Here is an 18,393-nt window from a genome sequence, read left to right on the forward strand (position 1 = left end):
GGCGTAGCATCAACGAGGCGGCAGCCCTGGTCTCTGCCCAGCTAGTCGTTATCTTAATCCAGCGCTGCTTCAGAGCTCAGATGGCAGCAGCGAATGGGGAGCTAAGACTTCTGGAGGAATTTCTGCCTCCCTTAGCAACCTGAAGGAGCCTGCAGCAAGTGTCGGGCCAGAATTCGGGAGCCCAGATCTCAGGAACGTAAAACAGAGACGAAAATAAAACATTGTGCTTTAGGATGCCGCATTTGTAGTACTGGGTGTAGCTGCGCCTTGGGAGGCTGCAGGCACAGCAGAATTGCCATGCCAGCACACTGCTGGGGAAGAACATCCAAGGTAGCTGCCTCACTGCCCGTTAAGCTTGATCCAAGCCAACCCACTAACCTCCCTTCCCTGAAAACAAGGGGTACCGCCGAGAACATAAAAGCCAGTATTTCCCGTTGTTGCCTCAGCTGCTGGGTGTCTGTCTGTCCCTTGAGGCTCAAGCAGGTGGTTAGCCACGGGAGAGCAGGGATTAACCAAACAAAAACTACAGCTAACAGTTGTATTTGCAGACAACTTAGAGATATGGGTGCCCAACTTCATCACGCAGCCTCCGGTGCTGGGAGCGGGAGGGCTAACAACGTGCTTTTTTGTAACAGCGCCTTCAGGTCTGCTAAGTCACTGCGAGCATTATGCACGTCACCTCCAGCTACTCTGACCTGGGGCCACAGCTCTGTTCTTGTACCACGGATCTGCCCATCTCTTCTCCCCAAGCAATTTCAGTCTTGTTTCCTCACTCCCAGAGCTCTCTAAGCAATTTAATTTGTTTTGGCAGAATTTCTTAAAAAAAAAAAAGGCAGCTGATACGATTATGCTGTTTGCAGCTCCTTTCCCCTCCCACTCTCGGTAACTTCTGAGCTTGGTGGTTAATTACTATGAGACCTCTACGCCTCTATCAGTGTTAGCTGGAATTATGTTTTTACACCCTGCATGTCAAGAAGCAACTAGATGGAAAAGAAACCCACTTGTGCTCCTACAACAGGGGAAAGCAAGGCACGGGTTCTGGCTCTATCACGGATCAGAATCCATGGGGACTACAGCTGTAGCCTGCTTCTGCAGGAGAGCTCTGGCCACCAAGGTCTGCGTTAGGTTCTCCTGTATCTACGTGCCTGTATCTAAGGGTTGCAGATCTAAGACCTAAGCTGGTAAGAAGCAGAAAGAGAAAGCAGAAGCAGAAAGCAGACGCAGGTCTGCGTCTTTGGATAGCGAAGGTCTTGCTGCAGAGTAAGTCACGGAACCGAGTTCAGGCTCCTCTTCCTTCAAGAGACACAGCAGTGTAAGCGTGAGAGGACAGACACGTCCTTGTGACTGGAAAGCCACATGACGGTGACGAGTCTGCTTCTGACTCACAGCAGAAGCAGTGCTGTCATACGCCACCACTGGCCTGCTCCGACCAGCCGAGTGCCCAGGCAGAACTTAAACATTCACTCTAGGATCCTATTTTCCCACCAGAAGAGCACTTCCAAATCACACTGGTGGAAAAGCAGATGCTGCTGGTTTCAAGAACGCAGTCTTCAAGTTCCCTTGCTTTTGTTGAAGAAACACCAGACCAGATGATTTTGCCTCAGACTGAATGAAGGATTTCAGGTTGTGGGAAACAACATCAGAAAGTTTCTCTGGGCAAGGAAAGAAGGACTCGGAGTCTTTATCTCCTCTCTTTGATCCAAGTTGAATTTTACAGTTGTGCTGCTGGTCCGGAAGGGGTGAAAAGAATCAATTTATTTGCAGAGCCCAATTTATTATTGGGCAGCTATTCACTGGCTGATATGAAACAAGCCCATTTGCACTTGGAAAGGCTTCCGCATCCCAGAAGGCACACCGACCATCAGCTGTCAGCCCCAGCGCCAGCAGCTGACTGCAGGACGAGGAACAAGCTGCTTTCCCGGAGCCCCCACGCCAGCGGGCTGCTGCCCGGTCTCCTGGGCCAGATGCCACGAAAGGAGGCAAAGGGCTGGCCTCAGCTGCTGGCCTTGGGGCACCTGAGCAGCTCCAAGCTTCACCAACTCCAGCATCAACACTTTGTCCACTCAACCATCTTTTTTTTTTTTTTTTTTTCTTCTTTTTTTCCTGCTTTTCCTTTTTAAAGGGCTTATAACTAGCAAGTAGGTTCTCAGGTTCTCTCTTTTGAGAGCTTTCCTCCATTTTTGCCACAATGCTGGACATTGGCTGTTACACAGAGCGCATCTTTGGAACAAGGAAAACTATAATAAACTCATATGTAAGTGGTATTTAAGCTGGTCCACAGTGCTTCAAGGGAGAACAATAGCAAGAGAAAGAAATCTAGCTTGGAAAATGCTGCCCAGGAACATCCCCGACCATCCTTCCGCTGCACTGCACAGCCTTCATTAACTTACAAATGAATTCCTCCTGCGTCTCATGGATTTCTTCAGCTGTTATTATTCCAGCCTCCAAGGACATAAACAGTTCTCTTGATTTAAGGAACCAGCCTGAGATGCTGCTCGACTATGGCTTGGGGAGGGGCAACAGCATTGGAGAAGATGTTTTATTCAGGAAAACAAAAAATCCTACTTCCAAATAGAAGCAGAGGTCTTATTTAAACCCACAGAGCATAAGCTGGGGAATTCGCAGTTACAGAGAACAGCAGAGACAGGGTGTTCTCATTCAGGACCCACAGCACAGCAAACAGTTGATCAACTTCATCTCTCTCTTATCTGAGTGCTGGCCCAGGACAACCTTCTGGATGATGAAACCCTGGCTCTTCATCCAGGAGACATCCTGGCCTGGAGGGAGCACCTTGCTGCAGAATAAGAGCAACACTAGTCTCAACATTTATCTTAGACTATTTTATTTATTTATTTTTTAATTAAATACAACCAAAACATGCACCCAACGACAAGACGTGCTCTAAATGGGGAAAAGAACGGAGGCAAGAAGGCACACACGCGGTCCTAGCAGCAGCGGCGTTGCAGCACGGCAGCTGGCACCACATACTTCACGCACTTAACTCTGCTTACCCTGGAACAGCCGCAGCAAGGACGGCACAAAGTCAGGCTGCTCGGAGCATCCACGAGGGTTTGTGGTCTGCGGCCACATTTCCCCCTCCTCCCGCGCCGCTTCCCCTTTCTTCCCGTGCTGATGAAAGTAATTGCTGTGTGCCACCTTGGGCTGACCCTGGAGCGAGGCAGGGTTCCCGACTCAATAGATCTGTGCAACCTTAGCTCTCAGCTGCTCTTGGAGACCTCATAGCTATTCCAAGCACACTTCCCTTTCCACAGCTTCTCTTGGGCCAGTATTTCTAGGGCTGGTGACACTCTAACAGAGGTACTTAATCTGTCCTGAGCTCCGTCTGCTCTGACCTTTCCCTTCAGCATGGTGGTTTTAAGGAACCTCGACAGTTTCCCTCCCCTCCCTACCGTGCTTTCGCCCAGCACACCTCACTCCCCCGCCATCCCCGTCTCTCTCCATCACCACACACGATTCAACCTGTTGCTTGCTGACTTACAACACAGTTCCAGCTCTACATGACCCCAGCTCTGACTTTCCTCCAGTGCCCACATCCTCCAGAGCCCCCCCACGCACAGATACACCCTCATCCAGGCCAGGTGGCGAGGTACTAAAGGCAGATCACGATGAGGGTGGTGCTTGGTGGCACATTCAGTGCTTTCCTGGGGCCACCAGAAGCCACACAGCCCACTAAATCACACTGACACTCAAGCCTTCTCGCAATGCCCGTGACCCAGAACAAAACTAAAAACATTTCTCACCTTGTCAGAGCTTCCCACATCTGGCCATCACCCAATTACTTCTTGACTCACCCGGGAACAATGCAGACAGCCCCAAAACCAAGACAAATCACTTATCTTCCAGCTACCTTACTGCTCCTTGCACGGCAGTCATACCCCCTTTGTTTTTCCCCTCCGTGAACACAGCACGGGCTCTCCCTGCTAGCTCTGCTCTCATTTAACCCCCTGGATGGGGCCCTTTGACTCCCAGGTAACTGAGATTAGCTCAGGTGAGACCCGGCAGAGCTGGCTGCCCCAGGTGATGACAACCCCTGCCTCCCCTTTATGTATTTGCCTGCTTGCCTCAGGGCCACCTGGGGCTCTGCCTGAGGGATGGAGCTGCAGGAACCTTGGGTAGAAAGTTGTTGGTCAGGAGAACCCATCACCTACGTCCTCAGCCTGAGAAAAAGGAGTAATTTCCTTAAAATTTAACCAAATCCACCGTATCCATCCCCGTTTCTACCCCTCCCCTTTTTATGCAGCTTTCCAATGGGTAAAGAACTTTCCAGAAGAATTTTCTTCTCTGCCTTGCAGCTGCGGGAGACAGGCGGCCAAATGCAACCGAGCTGCCTTAGCAACCTTTCCTGGCTTGTGATACCACCAAGTTAAAATAACTTGGATTAAAAAAAATACTGATCAACATCAGAAGCGAGCTGACAGGCTGCTGGGATCCACAAAGGAGGCTAATAATTAAAGAGAGATGGTCTCCAAGGATTGTAGGTGGACAGAATCAGCTAGCATACTGGTAAATTCCTATGATCTTCTCTTCAGAAACGAGTGCACGAAGACAGGAAAGAGATGAAAAGGAGACCTTGAGTTGAGAAAGGCCAAAGTGGTGAAAGATTTCATTGGATTGAGAGAAATATTCCAAAACCAAAGGCGTTCCTGTGTTGTCTGTGTCACCGTTGCTGTGGGCTGGACCTCAAAAACTTCTTTAAGTACCCTGCTGGGACACGCAGAGACATATCAAGAAACAAAAAGAAACTTTTCAGGCTTTGGGAAAGGCTGAAATGCTGAACGAGTCTGGCTTTTTCTGGATGGGCTCACCATTTGCACCAGGGCGGTGTGGGGCTGGCCGTGTTTGAGGAACAGACCCACGCGAAGCCTGTTTGTTAGAGGGGCCCCTTCCCATTTTGCCCAGGCTCCTTGCACAGCTCTGCCTTGGCCTGCAGCCTCCTGCAGCCTCAGACCTTCGATATAACTGCCTAATGCACCTCAGGTTCTGCCCCGCAGTGCTGTGTGACCCCTCCACGCACACGGACTGGACACAGAAGAGCGAAGCTTCAGCCCTGCACAGGGCGAGGAGAGGTGGATCAGGCACTTCGCCAACGTCTGGCATGTCCAGCCAGGGTCTGATGTGCTGAATTCCACCTGTGAGGAGACTGGTGAGACAAGTCTGAACGTGAGACAAACTGGGGGAAGTGAGATGAAGCACTCGGGAGATCAGAGAGCCCTGAAATGAGACTGGAACAAATAACTGGGAGGGAAAGGGAAAATGGGGCTGCTCGGCATCACGATCTGAATGTAAAATCTGCCTGAAGGAGAAGATAGGATGAGTGAAGAGGGACAAACAGAGAAGTTGTCCCCCGTTCCCCCGTTCGTGCAGATGACAGGACAGAAACAAGCCACCCACAGTAGATTCAAGGCACCTTCCCTGGGGCCAAGACGACAGGCAGACAGCACAGTCCCCTGCTGCCTGGATGAGACAATCTGGGACGTCCTGGGGACAGTACTTCACTGAAGGTTTGCTTTGTGTATTCGCGTTCCTCCTGCGAGGGGTGCTGGGAAGCCCGTTCTGCCCCCAGGAGCCCAGTCACACACAGAGCACTGGGGGCCAAGGTTAGATGGGAAAGACAGAAGTGATACTGATCTTGTCTCCTTACCTTCTCCATATGCTGTAGGGGAGTGAGAGATCTGTCTGTTTACCGAGTTAGTTATTAGATCCAGCTTAGGTATTTCAGATAACCTTTATCTGGTGGGAAGCAGATACTGATAAAACAGTGTTTCACACAACAAAAGTAGGTAGAAAGTCTGGTTACAAACTTTATGCTGAACAGCAAAAATATGAAGGAGTTCTCCTTTTAAAACAAATACAAGGCCTATAGCATGCTGCTACCTGGAGAAAGATAGAAGCTAGTCCAGAACCTAGTCTGCGTGTTTAAGGGAAAAATCTAAATTTAAGTTGTTGTTCTGTCTCAGGCATTTGTATGGAACAACACCTCTAGTTTTCCTGTTGCTCAGGCTGTAGAATGAAGAAAGTAGCTTTACCTCAGAAGTTCAACATGTAGGCAAAAGTGAATATGAGGAGAACAGAAACAGAACAAGCTGGGCTGTGCGCTTTAGCACAACACCGTGGTTCAGATGGAAGGCAGGAGCAAGTCAAAATGGGAGCAGTGACTCTGCCACCACAACTGGAGGATGCAATGCATGACCGAGGCGATACAACAACCTGCAGTTTATTGGAATGCTACTGCAAACAGCCTCTATCTCATTTCCACAGCTACAGTACCCTCTAGTTAACTGCAATACATTTAATCAAGATGTTTCTTAGGGAACCAAATAAAGCTTGATGATGCTTAATGGCTGGGGCTTAATGGCTGGGTTGTTTAACTGGGCTCATAATTTTGATTAATTAAGATGCCTGCAGGTGTTGGAGTGGTACTTAGGCAATAGCTTTGATGTTCAGAAGCAAAGGGGGTTTTGTATCCCCTTCAAAAGCATTTCTACCAGAGCTAGTTCAGCAAAGCAAAACTGCCTTCAAGCACTTGCAGAAAAGTTAACTCTCTTGTAGCTGGCTGCACCTCCCAGTTTTCTGGGAAAGTTAGCTTGCATGTCCCTTTGACCACCTTCCTCTTGGGATGATATGCAGAAAAAAAAAACTTTTTTTCTAGGGTGGCCTCTGTCTCCTTGATGTAAAGAAAGTAAGAACACAAGAGGATCTCCAGGTGTTGATGGCAGCTGACCTGATCAGAACAGCAATCTGCACACCCCTGGGCAGATGTTTCTACTGTCTTGGAAGTACAAAAGTTTGTCCTTTTGAACACTGGAAAATATGAAGCCTGGCTTCTCATGAGCTTGTCCCCTGTGTTTGGATACCCTAACACTGCAGTTTCAGCATGCCCTGCCCTTCAATATCCTCCTTATCCAGCTACGTCACCAACTCACTGCCTTCCTCCCACGGACTGGTGAGGACGATCTATTGTATCCTGGAATATGGGTGTAGAGTGACTGGCCAGCAGATAAAAAAAATACAAGCCCCAAAATACACAAGAACTTCCCTTTAGGCAGAACTAGTTTGTATTTTCCTCCCTTGCATTTGTATTCAGCAGCCAACTTTCTTATAAAACATACGTACCTTTGAGATTTTTGTCTCTTGAATGCAGATGAAATGTACCCAGGTTAAAAAAAGATATGGGGAGAAAACAGGACGTGAATACCAGTGTGGCACATTCTCATTTCCTATTAGAAGGACTGGAAAGAGGCACAATGAGCCAATCTCACCTTTGTAGTCAGTATCAAGCACTAACATTAAATTATGCAGAACTTATGATTGAAAGCTTAGGTAATTACCACATCCAACCATAAGGGGAATATTGCCTTGTGGATGGAGGACTGGAATAGGGCTCAGAAGAGCAGAGCTGTACTCTCTGCTTTGCCATGGACTTACTGAATGACCTTTGGCAAATGTTATGTCCACCTGTGTACAAATACAGCGTCAATCTTCCATTTTGTAATGTACATAAAAAATGCAACAGCATAACAGCATATTGTCTAGGGACCTCAAGGCAACCTTTTTTTCCAAGAAACAGCTTTACTGTAACTTCTTGGCAACCACACGCAGTACAAACTGAGTCAGGAGGAATGATCTCAGCCTCTTCATACATCTGCATTGTTCCCCTCCACCATGGCTTCGTGGAGTATGAATAAGGGACGTTCAAATGCAATTTATGGAAACTTTAGCAAATACAAACTGGAGTAGCCCCTTAGTGTTGTCAGCATATCCAACTGCTTGTAATGAATCATAACAACTGAGGTACCCATTTCCATGCAATCCAGTGCATTAACACCAAAGCAGAGGCTGAGCAGTACTATTCTGACCCAAGGAATGGGTCCACTTCAAGGGAAGAGGTTGAAGCATGCAAACATCAGCTAAGTTTATCCTAGAGTTATAAGGAAGTATATTACAAACAAATTCTGAAAATTCTAATTGACCAAAAACATATCTGAAAAAATCACCATCAGTGTCTTTCATCCATCACGGAAAATTCATCTTCTCAGTTGTCTTACAGTTCTCAGTCACAAATTTCCTGTCACAAATATAGCTGCATAGATACTATACACAATCTAGCTAGTCTTATTTATTTATTTATTTATTTATTTTATGCCAGGCAAATGCAGGACCCAAGCTATTTTGTTTTTAAAGATTTTAGTTAAGCATACTTAAAATCCATCAAAGTAGAAGTCCTGTTTGTCCTCACCTCTTTAATCATTGAGCAGATATCTTTGCTTGCTGCATGACTAACAATGTTAAGTGAATGTATTTGCCCAGAAGCTGGTAACATCATGGTTACCCTTCTCTGTTGCTCTAGGTTAGACCCGAAGGCCAAAAGAAAAGCTCCTGTGCACTTCTGCCTTTTAAGAAAGTGGTACTTTGTTATGCAAAGTTCCTCTCATTCCACGTTTAGGAAGTCTCTCAGGACATAATGCAGAGAAGGCAGAGTGAAAGGTAACTGGAACAGTTCATTAGAGCATATTCTTTTATTAATAGAAATCAGAAGAATAGCTGGAGGGGCAGCAGGTGAATAGATGACATCGAACCATACATTGTCAAAATTGTTCAAAAGAGCCAAGTTGTTCAGCAATACAGTTGTAGTTGGTTACCTTGTTCTGCCAGGGTAACGAAGCCTCGGAGGTATGGATATGGATCCCTGAAGAACTTTAATTTTCTCACCAAATAGCTAAGAGTGGGTTCTGAACTGGTCCCAGTGCCAGTACTGGAGGCCAAACAAATATCACTTGCAAGTCTTCTAACAGTAACTAAGAACCAGTGTCATTGGCCAGGGCATCATTGTGCTACATATCAGCCATAACCAAAAAAATAGTTTCCCTGGCTTACAGAATCTGTAATCTATCTTCTAACTCACAGAGCCTGTAACAGAGTGAAGGAAGCAGAATACTAACCAGATCAGTGCAAGAGCCAGACAGCCCCAGCTTACAGAACCTATGGGTGCTATAAATGAATCTTTTTTCCTCCTGACCTCCTGAATTTATCCAAGGATGTTCCCTTTGGACTGTTCAAGGGGAACAATCTCCTATTTCAGGACCATTTAGATTTTGAGATTACTTCAAATTTAGAGATTACTGTTTGAAAACTTTCTCCATTTCTCTACCCATCAGGCAAAATTGATGAAATCAAACTCCCTTGTCATCCTCAAGGTGACTTCCAAGATCTCCTCCTCAGAGAGGAAACGAGCTTTACCATTCTTGCTGTCTACGGGGCAAGGGAGATGCAGCAGCAGCTTCCTGTAAAAGAGGACACTGAGTTTTAATGTTCCAAACTATGTGAGCAATTAAGATGACATTGAAAGTTATTCTTGCAATTCACCAATCAGTATACCAAGGAAAGTCCATTCACTATATCCTTCTCATGATAGATTGTGGAGCACCTGCAATTCTTGATGCACAGCTATAAAGGCCCTGGAATATTTCCAATGCTTCCTTTCTTTTCTCTGTGGCTACGACAACAGCTTCCAATGATGGATTGTGAGCTCTCTCCACTGTTCTTGCTTATACACAATGCTGCATTTTAAATGCAGACGAAGAGCTGCATTGATAATGCTCTCCCAGTGGTAAAAATCTGAATGATGCCTAAAGCCTGAAAGTGTCTTTAGGAGCTTGTCTTATAAGAAATAACTAGCACAGCTGGAGATTCTGGACAGTCCAGTTTCACAAAAGATTTATCTACACTGCAAAACACATTTACAAGAGTGAACTTACAGTTGTAAAGCTGCCAAAATTCTTTTTTGTAACCTCCATTGAAGACTAATTCAGTCACCCCCTACCTTTGGCTCAGGCCTGTACTACACAAAGGTTAGATATTTGACTCGGGAGCTATTTGACATTCCCTTGCTATGGCAGACATTCCTGGAATGTCTGTCAGTACTTCTGGTTTATCTCCCCATGAGGATGTCTACGTCTGGACTCCTTCAACTCTAATAATAGTTCAAGCTTACTTGCTCATGGAGAATCTGGACTCTTTCCTCTTTATCACAGACTTATCTATTAATGGTATGAATGATTGGCCACTCTTGGACCTCCACTGATTTGATAGTGCAAAGAGAACCAAGGAGACATTAGAATAAAGAAATTTGCCCAGCCAAACACCATAAAGCCCTAGAGGACAACATGCCAGCTTGGATAGGGGTTACTTCAAACTAGGGTTTAAAATCATGGTGGCTCTTCCAGACCTTTTCATCTGTGTAATAGCAGCCACAGATGAAAGCAGCACATTCCAAACATCTTTGCATCCCACCTACTGAAGGCAACAAGTTGTTATAATTTAGGGAAGTTCTTAAAATCAGCTGGGCTTAGAATCAACGCCAGGACTACAGAGTTGGAAACTATTCCTTTGAGCTTTCCCATAGATCTGTGAGATCACAATGTTTTTTGGTATGGAGAGCTTGAAACCTTATTTGTTTCTTTCATATTGAGACGATTTGCACTTAAATTTACAAAAGCAGCACTGGCTCATGCTGTACCCAAGCAACCATTAGATTTACAACAAACTTTGATTTGCTAGGCTTGTGACAGCTGGATACTAAGATAATGGCAGATCTGAGTCACCAAAAAGACAGAATTGCAAAAGAAAAAGGAAGCTGAAGCTTTCCTACATCTGCAGTATTGCATTAAGCTACCTCTTTTAGTAACTACAGGTCATGCTTGTTATTAGCTGGGCAATTATTCCTCCTGCTTTACCTGTTTCAGAGCCAGAACTTTTAAAAAAAAATACTCTCTTAGTACTGTTGCATCTTCAGGTTAAATTCATGCAAGTGGTAACTGATTCAGGCTGGTTTTGTCCATGAGAAAAGTGACTTTTCTGAAGTTAGTCCACTAGGGAGAGAAATTATTTTGGCCTTAATTTGTGGTGCACACCTTGAATTGGTTTGCAGGAAGCTATTCACATATGAATCTTCCCACATCCCATTCAGTGCAGAAAGGTGCAGGTAGAGGGTCAAGCTTTCTTATGAAAACCACTTTATTGTGAAGAATTTATAGCAGAACAGACATGGCAATTACCTGTGCATCTCAGGCAGGGCAATTGCACAAAGGGAAATATAGAGGAAGATTGTGAGAAGCCTGAGTATAATAAGTCAGTCAGTTCGTTATCTTCATAGTTTTCAAATAGCTAGCCCTGTAACAAACTCAAAGGGAATCTCTTCAGGGAAACCTTGTACCATTTCCATGTCTGCATCCATGCCTAGTTATCTCCGGAGTTTCAACACCCGAAAGTGTCTGCACATTTTTGAGCGCCTTCAGTTGTTCATTTGTACAAATTGTATTTAAAAAGCTAATTCCCAAGAAGTCCTTAAAGACTGGGCAGTTTTTTTTTTCCAGACATTTTGGGCCCTTGAAGCCTTACTGCTTAGATAACCAAAAATTGTTTTAAAACTATTTTTGCTTGAATAGTATCACAGATTTAAAGCTAGCAAACTATAGACATAAGGGTGAAATATAGTTGTTTATTTCTTCTGTGTAATTAATAATCCCATCTTTGTCTCTACCTTTGACTTCCAGCATTCTCTTGAAGGCTTGGTTAAACTTCCTTTGAAATAATATATTACTTGTACTTCGATCAATTATGTTCCACTTACTTTTGGGGAGTTCGAAGGTCAAGAACCTTGTCCTGGATATCTAATGTGATGTCTGAGACCTTTGTCTCTGGCAGCTTGATTTTAATCTGAAATGACAGGCAGAGGTAAAACTGTGATTAGGAATACAGAGCTACAAGCCATAAAACACACCATCTCCATGAACATTTTGATGTTAGTGTCAGAGCAACATTCTGACTAGGTAATAGGTATTAGAGAAAATATGACAAAGCGATAATTGTTTTCAATAGCTTAGTGATGTGTGTTGATACCTTAATTTTCTACAAAATCCTGGGCTGATAGTATACTTGGCAGGTATTCTTTACCCACCAAAAGCCTCTGGATTCGTGTATCCCAAGGACAGCTTGCTTCAGCTAGAAAAAATGTACAGCAGTTATACCCGTCATGAAGCAGGGAAGTCTTTGATCATATAATGGGACAGAATCTGTTACCTGTAACTTTAAAAACTGTCAGTACTGTAGCACTGTGCTAACTCACACATGGTAATAAATGCAGACTGATGAAAACTCTCAGTCCCTTTCCACCCCAAAACTGTGTCCATGATGAAAACTCATTTTAGAGTCACTTTCATGTCCCTCCAGTCTGTGTGGCACACACTTTAGCACAGATTCTCTTGGATACACTAGGTCCTCGAGGAGATATACACAAGTTTCTCAGGTTAGCAAATGTAAATATCTACAGAGGCTTAGATAACTGTAAGAAAATCCTACAGGAAGCCAAAGACAGCCATACACCTTGGCGTTTACCTACTCTCTCTCAAGAAGAAGGACAGATTGAAGACAAATCTTCAGAGAAAGGGCACAAGGAAAGGATGGGAGATACAGGTTTAGCTCACCACCATATCTTCACAGCAGGCCGTGGAAGGGTCTTTCCTGCTCATCCCAAAGAAGACATCTTCTGTTCCCACCTGCTGTTTGAATAAAATCTCATACCTGAAAAGGAGAAGTAGTTGCCTAATACCAAAGAGGCAGGAAACGGAAGGAGATTGTATTTCTCAGGGGACCATAAACCTTTGTATGAATGCTGATATCACATTTCCTCCTACTTTTCAGTCTCCCTTCAAGCCTTCAAGCCAACTGTACTGGAATTCTGTCCAGAGTCATGACTGAGTTAGCTACAAGACGCATGAAGAACATTCACTCCATCTTTCAAGGTAGTCATTTTGCTGTGTCTACTTAACTAACCAGCCTTTGCAGGATCATGGAAGAGAAAATGCATTCCAAGTGAAAATGATACTTATCAACTAGTCAACAACCAAAAACTCTTGAAAAAAGGCTTTGAAAAGGATGGCGTCACAATTACACGTGTTCTGTTCTGTCATTCAGCCTATTCTTGCAGCCTGAAAACACTACTGTTATCTTGTCTAATTTTAATTGCTTTGCATTTGGCCAACATCGATTTTCTTCCCCTCAAAATCAATTTGTTTAATTTAGAACCCTACAAAATCTAGAATCACATGTTCCCTTCCACTTGATATTTAATGAATGAGGAAATGCAAACTAAAAGAATGTATTTAGAACATATTACTCCTGCTAAATTGAGCAAAATAAATGGAGACACTGCTCAAAGCTGTTAGAAAAAGTGTATGGAAAGTCTTTTTCACATCTCCAGTGTTCATGTGCATATGTAATAATTCCTAAGTCAATGAGAAATCTGTCTAACCACTCTGGATGCACCTCTAACCATCTGTTTTCCTTTTGGGCCTTTTCCCATGATTTAATTTGATGAACTATTACAAAGATTTATATTCTCTTCTCATCTGTGCAACACAGAACAATTACTTGAGGCTAGAGAAAGACCACACTTCACCCAGCAGGGTCAAAAACAGCATGAGAAAATCCTCTGTTGTGCCCCCACGCAAAGAAAACATGTTCTGTACCTCACAGGTGACAGTTTCAAGACCAAGCACACCAGAGTATGTAAGGATGCAGCTGAATGCCAAACCATTTTTGGAAATGCTGAGTCTAACTTCAGACTGGGCTCAGTCCAGTTTTTATATCAGGAAATTGAAAAAATAATGGCATGACTTATGTGCAGAGAAAAGTGATGATTCTGGACTACAATCTGGTGTGCAATATGCAGCTTGACGGATTTCAGTGCATTTGTTCTGACATCCCAAACTCCAGGATAGTGCATCAGAAAACAACGATTATAAATTTGAAGTCTTCAATGTAAATTACTTGACCCTGAAGGCTTTCTGACCTCTACAAACTACAGCATAACTTGTCTCGCTATCTATTTCAAAAACATTGTATTTCTACGACCAAAATAAAAGACTGGTTTTAGGCTGTCCCTTGACAGACTATGATTGAATAACAAGATTTTAATAAGTTTAAACTGCCTGCATGTAGCCTTCCTTCCTACTGTAGTATTTGTCTCTGAAGAGTTTAATTATTTGAAATATAAACATGAGTTTGAGTACTTTATGAATTTGAGAATGAAAAATGAACACATTTCAGCTGCAGCAGGAAGAGCCAGGTATTTCACGCAAACTTGGCATGTTTTAAAGATAATAAATCACTTTGCTGGTCTCCTTCCCCTCCTAATCCCATTTGGTACAAGTATCTGACACTGCAAATAATCTTATGACAGCAAAAACCAACTCTACATTTCTGTTATGAGATCAGAAGGCTTCCAAGGGAGAAGTTAAAATCCCTCCTCACTTGCTGCTTTAGTTGAAACACTGATATCATTCCTTTACCCTTTCATGACTAGCTTTTCAGACTGCTATTTTTCCCTCACATTGAAGTTAACTAGTATTTCCAATAAAACCATGTAAAACCCATGCACGCTGTCTCAACTGACTTACTCTGGCTGTTCTCTAGGATCCCAGGTATCATCAAATTCAGATCCTTCTGGGACCTCATCCGTATTCCAAATAGTTTTCTTGTTTTCAGATTTCACTTCAGAGGTATCTGTAAGTGATGAGAAATATCACACCGTCATGTTTTATAGAATGTCTGTTTCTCTAGGTTTTCAGCAAACTTTCATTTTTCTAGACTTAAGAAAAATCTTTGTATCAAAAAAAAAACCACCACATAATTAATGATTACAATCTCCTTCCCCTCGATATGATATGAATCAGAATTTGCAGAGGGAGGATGTTTTCTATTCTATTCCCTTAAATCTCCTTTACTCAACCTCTATGTCAAGGAAATTGTCCTATCAGGCATGAAATATCTAGTCCTTCAAAATGTGTAGAAGTATGAAGTATTAATCTTTCCCCATGTCCCTGACGTGAGATTTTAAGAGTCATTTACAAAAGGATCTCTTCCTCACATATAAATCCAGTTCTTCCCATTAACTATTGAGCACAGCACAGATAAGGTACTGAAGACTCATGAAAGTCCATGGGAAGAATAACATGGTTTATACCTACTCTACAATGAAAAATACATTTTCTAGGTAGCTGGTAAATCTGCAACCTGAAGGTTTTTATAGTAAAATCTCTGGTTATTTCTGGATTCCAAGCAAAAACAGTCTGTTGTATTTATGACAGTTCCTTTCCTGTTAATTTCACCCTGGTCCTTCTTAAACTGTTTTACAGGTTTAAGCTGTCCAATTATGTGACACTGTTAGCTCCAGGAAGAACTTCACATTAACTTTGCTAAGACTGAACTTGACTTCTTTTCTCTCCTGAGTACAATTCAAGGTGTTGACACAAATTTATGAACCTTCAAGGTATTTGTTCTCATTGTCTGAGAGTCCACCTTTCTATAGGATGCCAGAACACCTGGAATCAGACAGCGCGTTTAGCTGAACTGGGTTTCAAGGCAAAGAACAAGGTGCAGTAAGGAAAAAACTGAAAAATGGCTTTTGGTTTGTTGAGGGCAGCCCTGAACAAAGCTTATTTTTCATCTCATGTGTTGTCTAAATAGGGTTGTGAAACGTTTGGGAGTAACATGTCTGTGTTTCATGGTATATTTGGTAACTCTTCAACACTACAAGCACAGACTCAGTTCCATGCAGTTTACTCCATGAAGATCCTTTAGGATGAGTACTAAAAGTCCATCTTCCGTGTTTGCTCTAAGTAAGCAATAACAATTCTGTGAGAGTACCTATTTGGAGCCTTTTGCTGCTCGGTTATGTCTCCCCCCAGCTCATGACCAGGCTGCGTTCTCCACTCAGTTTATTATCACCACTTGAGGCTGGTACCCTTTAGAGTTACCCTTTCTGCTGCTCTTTGTGTGCTTTGTGGTTAAGTTTTCAGGAAAAAGAGAATTTTAGCGTAATCAAAATGCGGAGCTATTTCCATCTCAAAGGTCCACCCACTTATTGAAGCAAACTATTTGTGGTAATTTACTGCAGCTGTTCCTGTCTGCTAACACACAACTGAACGCTAAGACATACAAACACTCCTTCTTACCACAGGCCTCTTTCTTTACTGGTCCAATGCTACCAGGAGTCATAGCACTGACAGAACAGCGTGGCTGCAAAAAAAGCCAAATGGAACTCCAATTAATTTTCATAGACAGCAGCCCCATAACAATGAGTATATATGTCAGAAAGTATAACATTATCTGAGGTCAAGTAAATCACTGCTAGAAAAAAAATAATTCTTCCAGTTTCGAGCCTGAATCACTGAACATGTTCTTTTACTCTCACTTTGCAGAGAGGAGCTTTGACTAACTGGGTTTAGACAGGCCTCCCAAAAGTAGCGTTAAAGCCAGCTGTGCTTCTGGAGCATTAGTTTCTATGGCATTTTGACAAAATTGCCTTGCTTTGCCTGCCATGAAAATATTGAGTGAAAGCGAGGGTGCTACATGCAAATCCCATCATAGCATTTAGATTCCTTTTAACAGTAGAGATCATATGAGGCAACAACATTTTCCTCTAATTATGAATCAATTTAGTGTTAATAGGCCAATGTGAGGCATTTCTATATATAGTGAAATTCCTTGGTTTGATAAAAAGTGCTTCATATGCACAGAACATTAAATTAAATCAAAATAAAGATTTCAAATTACCCAGATTGACTCAGATTTAATTGACATCACTTGTGGCAATTTTCCATTTCTGCCTCTGAAGTGTCATTCATTTTATTAATAAGATGTAAACAAATTCTTTTAAAATCAGGATGTTTACTGCAAAGATGTACAGCAGCAATGCCAGCTTTGGAAATGGAGCATTAAAGAGAAGAAGTGTAGCTAGAGGATGATGGACCACATCTATCATCCACTGAAAGAAACTTCAAGAAATTCATCTCTTTTCCCCCAAACAGTCCCATTGCCACTACTAGTGCACAACTGCTGGGTCAGCCAGCTGGATCCTGGAAGAACTCATGTCATGGAGGAGCACGAAGACTTTTGCCAATGTTTGTTATCCATGTCACAATACGACTTGTTGAAAATCCTCAGAATTGCCAAAGTTTTGAGCTCTCACTGAGGCCTTGCACATCGTGATTGTTGGTAGCTGTGGCCCTCCCTGAGCATGACAAACCCCGTATTTCTCCCCAGCACACCTACATGCTAGATAAAAGCAGCAGTTGTATATTACAGGAGAAACAGACATTTTTCCAAAATATGTGATTTTCTTCTAGTCCTGAGGTGAGTTAATATAAAAGAATAGAGAGAGATTTCTCTCATTAACCATTGAGATCTATCATCCTAGAATGGTTACTCACTCCACCGATTCTATGATCTCCAACATATCTACTGTACTTCAGTGATCAGTTATCTCTACAGTTCTTGGATGTCTGATACAGATTTAATGTATTCTGTTGCCTCTGGATGTTTTAGTCTTTATGCAGAAGTTGAGCAGCAACTTTTTTTTTTCTTCATATGAAATCCTAACTGTAATTGCCTTCACCTCTTACAGACGTCAGGGAAAAGCAGGTGGAAATCTAAGTATCTATAGCTCTCCTAACAACATGTTCTCATTTCCTTTAGGATGAAAAAAGTGAATATCCTTTCTGTTCTCTGGTCACAATTTCTCCCCATCCTCCTGGGACAGCATCTTCCTTCATGAGCTTATTATCCTAAAAATATCTCCTATTTGTTTCAGTTGCTCCAAAACCTTCTAAGGTTTTAATTTGTTTTTATTCACACTGGGGAAAAAAAAAAAAAAGAGGTTTGCATCTCTGTGGCTGACAAGGATCGGCTGCGGTGCAGCACGCAGGAGAAGCACCAGTTCTTGTGACAGACTCACCCCTTGGTCGCCGTCATCATCATCGTCAGGCGCATCACCGAGCAGTTTGGCGAGGGCCTGCAGGGACGAGACTGAGGAAATACCGTCCAAGTCCATAGCCGCTGCTTTAGGCAGAGAAAACCAGGGGTCAGAGCCGGGAGCAGAGCTCTGTGCTGTACTGTCGCTCCTCAGGGGCTTTACGTTCTGGGGGTATTGCTCTTGATTTAAATATTGTGGGTGGCAATACGTGCATAAAGGGACACCATGTTTTTTGTGAGGGACGCAAACTGCAGGGTTTTGCCCCAGAAAGGCTCCCTGGCCGCAGAGAACGCGGCAGGGCCGGGCCCAGCCCCACCTCACGGCCGAACTCTGGCGCCGCGGGCCCCCCGCGCGGCCCGGCTGAGGCCCACACAGCGCCCCCGGACCGCGTCCCCGTTGCTATAGCAACCGCGCTCCACCACCCTCCCCGTTTCTTCCAGCCAACCAATCCGGCGGGGCGATTCAGGACCGACGGCGAGCTTAGCCAGTAGAGAATGAAGGCGGTGAAAAGCTGGGCGGTGATTGGGAGGCTGGGCGAGAGGGGCGGGAGCGTGGACTTG

General features: G+C 43.7%; 1 protein-coding gene and 1 long non-coding RNA gene across 2 annotated transcripts; one reads left to right on the forward strand and one right to left on the reverse strand.

Annotated features, from left to right (window-relative positions):
• The first annotated feature begins 4,124 nt into the window (after positions 1 to 4,124).
• On the forward strand, positions 4,125 to 7,196 carry LOC118166627. Its single transcript, XR_004750637.1, has 2 exons — positions 4,125 to 4,524; positions 6,671 to 7,196. It is a non-coding gene; the product is annotated as an uncharacterized LOC118166627 (long non-coding RNA).
• Positions 7,197 to 8,522: 1,326 nt separating this feature from the next.
• DNAAF6 (dynein axonemal assembly factor 6) lies at positions 8,523 to 18,085 on the reverse strand. Its single transcript, XM_035325671.1, has 6 exons — positions 17,816 to 18,085; positions 16,035 to 16,098; positions 14,478 to 14,583; positions 12,504 to 12,600; positions 11,651 to 11,736; positions 8,523 to 9,302 (listed from the first exon to the last, which is right to left on the reverse strand). Exons 1-6 carry the CDS (start codon positions 17,909 to 17,911, stop codon positions 9,173 to 9,175), a joined length of 579 nt encoding a protein of 192 aa, XP_035181562.1. The 5' UTR covers positions 17,912 to 18,085; the 3' UTR covers positions 8,523 to 9,172.
• Positions 18,086 to 18,393: the final 308 nt, after the last annotated feature.

The sequence above is a fragment of the Oxyura jamaicensis genome, chromosome 4 (assembly GCF_011077185.1).
Source record: "Oxyura jamaicensis isolate SHBP4307 breed ruddy duck chromosome 4, BPBGC_Ojam_1.0, whole genome shotgun sequence".
Taxonomy (NCBI): domain Eukaryota; kingdom Metazoa; phylum Chordata; class Aves; order Anseriformes; family Anatidae; genus Oxyura; species Oxyura jamaicensis.